A 9,084-nucleotide genomic window follows, 5' to 3' on the forward strand; every position below is an offset into this window, starting at 1 on the left:
GATCGTAACCATCATCTGGTGGTGCATTACTGCTGGCTCCTCTGGCTCTCCGGGACGAGACTCCGGACAAGACGATCAAGGAGCGATCTTCGACTTCCGGAGTGCCCTGGCCCGAGGCGCCGGCCTCATGACACTCGTGCATCGACGGAACCGGGACGACGTAGACGAGAAGGGCGGGCCGATTGACCAGCGGTCAGGGAGCGATCTGGACTCGTCGAGGAACAGCGAGGTTCCAACACCCGTGCCCATGCAGAAGGGCCTGACGAACAGCCGGCGAGCGCTGAACGACGGAGCGATCGACGACAAGAATGCCAACGTCATTCAGCGGGAGATGAGTGGAGGAAGTGGAAGCGGCGGCAGCGGTTGGGCAACACCAGTGTCAGAAGCCGGCCAGCGGGATTCAAATCGGTTGAGCAGGAAGAGTATGCTCTCAAGCACGATAAACTAAGAAATGGACGAGCGAAGAAGAGAAAAACAATACAGTAATCCTTCACAGCGGGCACAATACCACACTACATCTTGCATCGAGCTTTTCGGTACCCAAACACTCATTTCGTCCAGACGTGTTCTCCGAACGGGAGGAGCATTACATGGGCCGGCCAGGTTAGGTTGCATATCAGGCGTTCGTTTTCTTTTTTTCAGGTAGTCGCGCATCGTTCGGGTCTGGATGATGGGATAGTGTCTTGGGGTCACTCGTCTTAGATCCTCGCTGTTTACACTTATTGAAATGGGGCATGGGGTGATACCGCCAGCAACAGGTGACCATCGATTTGGTCCGATCGCAACTTGTCTACTGTAGCCTACCTTGTCCTGGTGCAGCAGCTTGGAACACAGCTCATGTACACGTATATAGATCAACTCAGCATAAAACCCAACTGTGTAACCTGACATGTGCTTGAAAGTTCTAGGCCTGGACCTTTGTACCTCCGATACGTCTGGCTTCCGTGGTGTGGATTGATCAGGGGCTTAGCGTGGCACAAGCCTGCTTCTCAGCTGAGGAATCGAAAGCCCACGAGGTGTCTTGGTGTTGCCGTTTTCATAGTCGGGAACCTTGGTCAGGTGCTGGAAAGCACCATGCTTTTGTCGGTTGGCTGTCTTGGATTTGTCTCAAGGGGGGTGGACTGTTGTCGTGGCACGGAAGGAATATTGGCGAAGAAAGCCAGCCGTACGGTCTCTAGCTCGGTGTGCTGTCACCGAAACGGCGGCATGGACCCTAGCGCACCCTGCTGCACTGCCTCGTGTCTTATCGGCTTCCGCAGCTCCGATAAGGTGAGCTCCCTCTGCCGTCATCCGCCGCAGCGAGCACTCGAACGACTTGCCGTCCTCCATTACCCAAAGAGCAGAGCTGCCCTCTTCGAAACCCGCTGGCCCGAACGGTGCAGAATGACAACAGATCAGCATTCATGATGGCGGAGCCAACATTTACGGTGTATATACGGCTGCCCGTTTCCCGGGGCAAGTTCGCCGACCCCCCACCTGTGAGTATCCCGAGCAGCAAGGCTCGAGCTGTTTCACTGGCTTCTGGATACTCATGCATGGATGATAGATCCACTGGGACGCCGTAAAGGATGACGAGCTTTGGAGCATCATCTCAGGCGCGGCCCAGACGGAGATTGACTGTAAGTGTTGACATCTATCACGCCTGTATTGAGTGCACTCGCTGACGGCACCTGTCCAGGGAATGAGCTGTAGGTTCCTTTATCCCGATTAGCAGATGTCCGACCTACACTAACCCGTCGACACGCAGAGCGGCACGATTCGATGTCAACGTTGCTTTCCTACTCCAGCAGGTCGCCTACCTCACCGATCGACACGCCGCCCAGCTGCGAGCCCAAGTACGAAAAGCTACGGCCGCCGCTGCCGTCAAGACTGATCCCAGTGCCAGCGGCCACGCGCGTACAGCCTCGGCGCTCTCCATTCGTCGCGATTCACCCCTCCCTCACAGCGGCGGACCCAGCACGCCCATCACGACCTCTCTCCTGCGCCCCAACATATCGCGCAACGCCTCCAACAGCACCGCCGTGCAATCTCCACGTCTCGCATCCGCGCAAGCCCAGCGCCGCCGCCTGTCCTCCCTGCCCATCGAGTCCACCACCACGGCTGCTGCTGCCCCTGTTGCTCGCCGTGGCGCTGAGCAGTCCAGCAGTTCGGCAGATGATGACGAAGACGACGACGACGATGCGTCAGATTCCGACTCCGACTCCGACTCGCTGCCAGCTCAGTCCCGTATCATCCGCCGTCCGCCACACTATAAACCCTCCTCCCACCGTGACGGCGCTGGCGACTTTGGGCGCCGCCGCCCGCTGACGATGACGACGACACGGAACACGGACCGCAGAGCCCGCGTTCGGACAGCAGCAGCAGCATCAACAGTCCAGCAGCCAGGACCTCGGCTCGACGCTACGCGGGCGACCAAGGCGCCGCGTCGCAGAAGCCAAAGGCAAAACAACAATATCCACGGCGACGCACCGCCTCTGAAACTTCAGACTCCATCGCCACCAGCTCCGCAGCGATTGGCCGCGATCGCCTGCCTGTGCAAAGCCGAGGTGACAGGTCTCGGACGCAGCAGGGCGGCGGGCCACTCGGGCCGCTTTCGCCTCGGAGGACGGCGGAGCTGAGCGGGAAGAGTCCTCGCGGCGGGAGGGTAGCGACGGCACGCCGAGCATGGGTAGCAGCTTTAGCGATCTGGACGGTGAGTGCGGGGTCTTCCCTCTTCTTTTCTGGCCTCTCTCTTTCTTCCTTACGTGGCTTGCATTTCTGCCCGTTCGTGGAGGCCGCACTCTCCAACTCACCTTATTATTCCCTCCTTTTCCTTATTACATCCTCTCCCTTCTGCCCATATAATTTACACAAACTGACAAAGGTCTGCAGATGCCTCGGTCACGCAGTCAGCTCTGGAGGAGGCTCTCGCCAGCAAGATGCAGGACGGGGCTATCGGCAGCAGGTTCAGCATCAGCCAGGCGTTCAAGAGCCGCTACAGCGGCCAAGGGGTCCGGTCAGCGCTGAGCCTGGCCTATGCGCTCTTTGCCATTGGGGTTTCTTGCTTTTCGCTCAGGTACGAATGTATGGCGAGTGTATGTGTGTGTGTGTGAACTCGTAGACCTTTTTTTGGCCCGAGAACTGGCTTTTTGGGCGATATTCATATTAACCGGCGTTCTGGGTATGGATTATGAGGAGGGACAGGAACAGGTTTTGCGCAGGTCGGGACAGATTGTTAGACGAAAAACACCACTTTGCCTAACATTGTCTGCGTGCTTACCCTGCCGTGGCGAACCTTCTCTGCATGCCACTTACAACCGCAATCTATCCACTGGTTTGCCCGCCTTCCACTCCAGTTGCTACCCTCTGGTCTGGCGCAGCTGGCATCGCATTTGGATCTGGAATTCGGCCTATCACAGTCTGGTGCAGGAGATAGTGCCTTGCCAGGCGACTTTGTCGGCATCCTACGCGAAGATGTCGTTTCAGCAGGCTTGTTCGCAAGATCACGACTAGCGACTGATGGTCTGCTCCGACACTCGGTCCTGTCAAGCCGTTACATATTCTGGCCAGGCCCATTTCAGGTTTTCTGCCAGGTAGAACACTTCGCCAACTCAAATTATTGAGCCTGTCGATACCGATGCTTGAGCGCGCGACAGGGTGGCGGCGAAGTACATGTGGCCCCAGCCATCCAGAGAAAAACATCAAGTATTTGGTGCCGTCCTCGAAATCTACATCATACCATAACGAGCCGCAGTGCGTCGATGAAGTTACAGCCTAGCTAGGCAGGCCCCAGGCTCTGAGGCCAGCCCACTGGCGGAGGGCGCTCCTCCATGGTTTTCCATTCGATAGGCACGAGGCGAGATACATAAGAATCTATCTTATATTATTCCAATGAAGCCAGAAAAGGTGAAGCGCTGCGCAAGGCAAGGTCTGTATAGCCTCATCGGACCAACACGGTTGTATACGGCGAGTGACGCACGGGTACGTGACCAATAGTAGGACGCGTACTCACGTATGTAATCCTGGATACCCGTTTCACTATGCCCGATTGACTCGCAGCCTGCCCTCTTCACATCTAGAACGTGATCGCGTCTCTCTTCCGCCAATCTCTGACCGATCCAAGCTCGTAAAAAAGAAATTGGGTGTTGCGGGCAACAAGCTGCCAGTGAAGATGAGACCGGCAGTTTTGGCAGTGCGGAGCTGTCAAACTTTCCCCTCGCCTCGATTTCGTTCCCCAGCAGCTCGAGATCGGGGCTTCCGCTCCTCATTCTGGTCCTCGTCATGTCACACAACGAGCAGACCAGCGAAAAAGTGCCTCGATGAGAGCGGGGTGTCTGGCTCGGACTCAAACATTCTCTTCCATGACATTGACGGTGCTGAACCTTTTTACAGATATGGTCCCGGCGGCTACCACCCCGTGGCCATCGGTGATAATTTAGGGGGTCGATACCATGTGCTGAACAAGCTGGGCCACGGCAGCTATTCCACTGTCTGGCTCGCTCGAGACGATACTCTCCAGCGACTAGTAGCTGTAAAGGTCTGCACGGCGGAAGCGAGCCCGCGTGAATCAGAAACCATGCTACTCTTGAAGAATCTGAGCAAGGCTGACAGCGACAACGACGGGGAGGCCTTGGGGCGAGGCATGATACCCACGCTTCTTGACGCTTTTTGCGTCGACGGTCCTAACGGCAGCCATGCATGCCTAGTCGCTGACGTTGCACGATGCAGCGTAATCGAAGCAAAGCGCAGGGGGTCCTACGCGCCTCTACTGCTGCCCGTTGCACGTGCGATCGCTGCTCAACTGATCCTCGCTGTTGCATACCTGCACGGGAAGGGCTTTGTCCACGGTGGTGAGTGCTAGCATCCATTCGCACTGCCGCTGCTCTGCTCGACTGACTGAACCGTAATCCAGACCTTCACCTCGGCAACGTCCTGTTCAGACTGCCGCAGGAATTCCAGGTCTGGTCTGATGAGGAGCTCTTGTCGCGCTGTGGAGAGCCCGAACTCGAGCCGGTACAGACATTCGACGATAAGCCCATCCCGCCGGGGGTCCCCTCCGTCGCCACTTTGCCCATCTGGTTCCCGATGGAGAGAATTAATAAGTTGCCGCTGGCGGACGCCCACATTGTTCTCGCTGATTTCGGCGAGCTGTACCGTCCGTCGCAAGAGTCGAGGTTCGAGTGCTGCACGCCGGTCCACTCTCGCCCACCAGAGCACAGATTCGAACCAGGGAAGCCAAAGTCGTTCCCTAGCGACATCTGGACCCTCGCGTGTACCGTTTGGGCCATTCTTGCGCAGCGTTCGCTGTTCGAGGGTTTCTGGGGGACCGAAGATACCGTGACGTGGATGCAGGTTCAAGCGCTCGGAAAGCTGCCCGAGGAGTGGTGGGGGACATGGGATGCGCGCTCCGAGGACTTTACCGAAGATGGCGAGCCCCTCCGAGTCGATAATGGTCCTGTCTATACACTCGATCATCAGTTTGAGGATGCGCTGCAGGAAGGGCGCAGAAGATACAAGATGGAAACTATGGGTTCGGCCGAGAAGGGAGCCCTGTTTGCCATGCTGCGGTCTATGCTGGCGTACAAGCCGGAGCAGCGTTGTAGCATTGCGCAAGTTCTTCGCTCGGAGTGGATGACTAGGTTTGCAATGCCGGAGTATGAGAGAATGCGTACACGGGACACTGTGAGAACCTGAGGCTGATGGAAAGGGGGTTGGCTTGAGGCAGGGTTGTCGTGACTGGTGTGCTTACCCTTCATATAGATGGACAATATGTACCTCATCCTAATCGATACACGCCCAGTCTGGTTCATGACGTCTTCTGGTTGTGTTGGTGTGTCGTGCAGCGAGACGTTTATTCTCAAGGACGGCGCAAACAGGAGTTCTCCTCATCATGTGATGCACAGTCATGTGAGAGCAGAGCTTCTTATAGGTTTATTACTCTGCACTCGTCGAAGAAAGACCCTGCAAGAACTACTGAGGTGCAGTTCTGTAAGCCGGTAATAAATCACCAAGTACAAATCGAAAGCGCTGCACCACGACTCATGTTCCTCAGAAACTCGGCCATCGGCCGCAAACAAGACCAAAGTGATTGGCAATCAATCCCAACTAAAAGTGAACACCCGCATCCCCTGCCATACTTCCCAAACCATAGTGGCGCCATAGCGTAAAAAGCTGTGCTGATTTCCTTAACCCGTTCAAAAATTATTTCTTTGGCGTATCTTTCGGCGCACCTTTTGTGCTTCTTGGAAGATCGAGTGAGCCCAGTCGCGCAGGCCTGACGATGCACAACTACTTAGCGTGAGGTATCCCTCCTAGAGGGTCTCTCAGTGGTGCCGTGAAGTCATTTCTGTATCGGTCTCGAGATGGACTGTGATCAACGTCAGACCATGACCAGATATAATAGGATCCAGCTACCGACGTACTTTTGAACAGGCGCTTGATGATTGTGCGTGGCAGGTAGGAGGCAAGCTTCATCCTGATGGGCTTGGGACGCTGAGGTAGATTATCACCCGAGGAAGCATCGTTTCTGAAGGGATCATCGGCATCGCCCTTGTGTTCAGCCGCTTCGCCAGCGTGATGGGCAGACTCGACATCATTCACTTCTTGAGCTCGGCGCTGCTCTTTCTTGATGGAATGCATACGCCGCACAAAGATGATGGCGATAAAAAGAACGACAGCAGTGACGGCCCCGACAATGACGCCAATCTCAGTCGTCTTGAGACCGCCATGGGGAGGTGGAGGAGCCTCAGAGGGGCGCGAATCTCCGGCGAAGAAGGACATGATGCAGAAATGTTCGGTGTGGTCTGGTGAAGACAGGCGGTCAACTGCGCCCGCAAACAAAGTTTGAGGACCGGGTTATTCACCAGTAGACCGTAGTCGGCAAGCCTAGATTGTGTATGTTGAGGTGATGGGACAGCGTCTACGGCTCATCCCTGATGCTGAGAGTGGTGAACTGCGCTTTCTCCTGCTTGTGTAGATGGAAAGGGTGAGTGTTGCGATTTTTTACGTCGACCAGAGTTGTTTTGCTGGTGACTGCCGGGTTGACCGAAGATCGAGGGGCGTGCAAAATGGAAGGTGCAGAGGTTTGAATGGGAGAGAGTATGAAGGAAGGAGTTACATCAAGAACGGGAAACAACTTCTGCTCGGCGAGAGGACCTGGTTGAAGAATGCCAAAAGGCAAGAAAGCAGGGCGCTGGATCACTTGAATACCAATCGTTTGCTTGGATGTGAGCTAGAAGCCGCAATCCTGATAAGCGAAGTACCTGTCAGATACTTACCCAAAGTAAGGCAAGGCCAACGCACCTGGGGTTCCCTTTGTTCCTTCTCGCCGCAGCTGAATTTGACTGACTGGAAAGTATCGGACGAAGATGGCCCCTTCTGGTGTTTGCAAAGCCCGACCTCAAGCTGCGAGAAGATGTGCCCAGCCAGTGGACCAAGTATGTGTCATCAGTGTCGACTTTGTCGGTAGATGGGACAAAACTACGATTCTGCCGCTGAATTGTCTGATATACCATTCGAGTACAGCAACGAATCGATCTCCTTTGTGGCTTGACCGAGGTTCTCGAGTTTTGCGATGCGCCCTGCTTCCCCCGTGAGAGGTGATTCAAGTTTGGGCGCCAGACCAAGTATTTGACCGATCGAGACTGCAGAGAATCTTTGAGTAGACAAGCTCACTGGTGTTACACCAAAGATAGCCGAGCCACACGATTTGCTGGAAGCATTCGGCTTCAGGCATACGTGCTCCCAGAGCAACGGTTCACAGCCAACAGCCTGTCAGCCAGTCTGATCGGTACTTCCCAGGAGACTTGTTCGTCTGTCTATGATTTGTGCCCGGAACACTTCCATTTCTTTGGTAAATTGCGCGATGGTCGGTGACACGACCAGCGCAGGCTGCAATGCGGCAGCCATATCGAGGCACCTGTCCCGAGACTGGTGGTGCAACGTTGCCTAGCTTGTGGAACTAACGGTTGGCTGATCTTTTGCAGGATCTGGTCGTTCTCCATCTGCAAAATCGGAGCCATGTCACACATCATTGAATGTTGTAAAGCTGGGGGGAAAAGTGGCATCCCAGACCCAAAGAACGATTGTGGCGGCCAATCATTCGAGTCGCGACGTCGTCAGGCGGTTTGGCTGTCTCGGGTTGAGGGCTATAGAAACGGTCAATTTGGAAGCAACAAAAAGTGCATGTGGAAATCGTTGACTTGGCACAGGCGAGGGAAGGAGCAACAAGTACTCCAACCTGACTTGACAGCACCGACGCATTCGGTGTGAGTGTGACACTGGGACGAATAACTGTCCGACACAACGCTCAATTGCTGATATCGAGGTACAGCATTTCACAACAAACACGGCAAAAATCCACACATACCAACCAGCGAGACTGCACTTGGTATACTAGGGAAGAAGTACCACCTGCTTCTCGGGTTGCCGATGTGACAAGGGGGTAACGTCGAGTCTGTAGCACGATCACCGGTGGCATGGCGAAACACACTTGGGACAGAGATGACGTGTCTCGGTGATCTGGAGTGGCCTTTCAGAATGGCTCGTTTGGATGACAACCCGACCCAGTCCAAGGTTGGTGAGCGTTGCCTGAGAGTGTCTCTTCGTTGATGAACATGGGGAAAACACATCAAATTTTAATCAATCTCGTCGAGGCTATAGAAATCCAATGGTATAAATCTTCTACCATTAGGCTCTAGGTTCTACTGCTGTTTCCGTGTGTTATTCCACAGCTAACAGGTCTGCAAGGAGCCTTATTTGACAGAAGCTGGGGAAAATGTAAGTGAACCTTCACTGTCGGAGCTCAGCCCGAAACACGTTAGCAAAGATAAGGAATGCGGAGCATGCCGATCTTTCAACAACCGGTATCCGAACTGGTGTAATGGCTAACATTTGACGCTCTCACCGTCAGGCTCAGGGTTCGATTCCCTGGTTCGGAAATTCTTTTGCCAGTGAGGTATACTGACTTTTTGCACCCGCACAGAAGCTCTTGAAATCAGTAAGGGGCTCAGGCCTTGGTACGCCCCGCGGTCTGAGATTTGTTGGGCATATTGTACAATGACCCTCCCAAGAACGAGTGCGCAGGTACGTAGGGGCGACCATCTG

At 54.8% G+C, this 9,084-nt stretch overlaps 4 protein-coding genes and 1 non-coding gene across 5 annotated transcripts in view; 4 read left to right on the forward strand and 1 right to left on the reverse strand.

Moving 5' to 3' along the window:
• Positions 1–448, forward strand: part of VDBG_02182 (mannan endo-1,6-alpha-mannosidase DCW1) — a gene marked incomplete at both ends in the record, with an annotated part of 1,933 nt that extends 1,485 nt beyond the window's left edge. Inside the window, one exon of the mRNA XM_003007948.1 lies at positions 165–448. Within this exon, the coding sequence (XP_003007994.1) occupies positions 165–448 (284 nt within the window). The remainder of the gene's footprint in view (positions 1–164) is intronic.
• A 958-nt stretch (positions 449–1,406) lies between these two features.
• Positions 1,407–2,618, forward strand: VDBG_02183 (predicted protein; the record flags this gene model as incomplete). Its single annotated transcript, XM_003007949.1, has 3 exons — positions 1,407–1,478; positions 1,547–1,619; positions 1,750–2,618. 3 exons carry the CDS (start codon positions 1,407–1,409, stop codon positions 2,616–2,618), a joined length of 1,014 nt encoding a protein of 337 aa, XP_003007995.1.
• Positions 2,619–4,555: 1,937 nt separating this feature from the next.
• On the forward strand, positions 4,556–5,673 carry VDBG_02184 (protein kinase domain-containing protein; the record flags this gene model as incomplete). The annotated part of the gene is made up of 2 exons (XM_003007950.1): positions 4,556–4,829; positions 4,892–5,673. 2 exons carry the CDS (start codon positions 4,556–4,558, stop codon positions 5,671–5,673), a joined length of 1,056 nt encoding a protein of 351 aa, XP_003007996.1.
• A 629-nt stretch (positions 5,674–6,302) lies between these two features.
• Positions 6,303–6,759, reverse strand: VDBG_02185 (predicted protein; the record flags this gene model as incomplete). The annotated part of the gene is made up of 2 exons (XM_003007951.1): positions 6,303–6,346; positions 6,402–6,759. 2 exons carry the CDS (start codon positions 6,757–6,759, stop codon positions 6,303–6,305), a joined length of 402 nt encoding a protein of 133 aa, XP_003007997.1.
• Positions 6,760–8,846: 2,087 nt separating this feature from the next.
• Positions 8,847–8,918, forward strand: VDBG_15036. The gene has a single exon. It is a non-coding gene; the product is annotated as a tRNA-Glu (tRNA).
• The last annotated feature ends 166 nt before the right edge of the window (positions 8,919–9,084 follow it).

This window comes from Verticillium alfalfae, genomic scaffold, assembly GCF_000150825.1.
Source record: "Verticillium alfalfae VaMs.102 supercont1.2 genomic scaffold, whole genome shotgun sequence".
Lineage (NCBI taxonomy): Eukaryota > Fungi > Ascomycota > Sordariomycetes > Glomerellales > Plectosphaerellaceae > Verticillium > Verticillium alfalfae.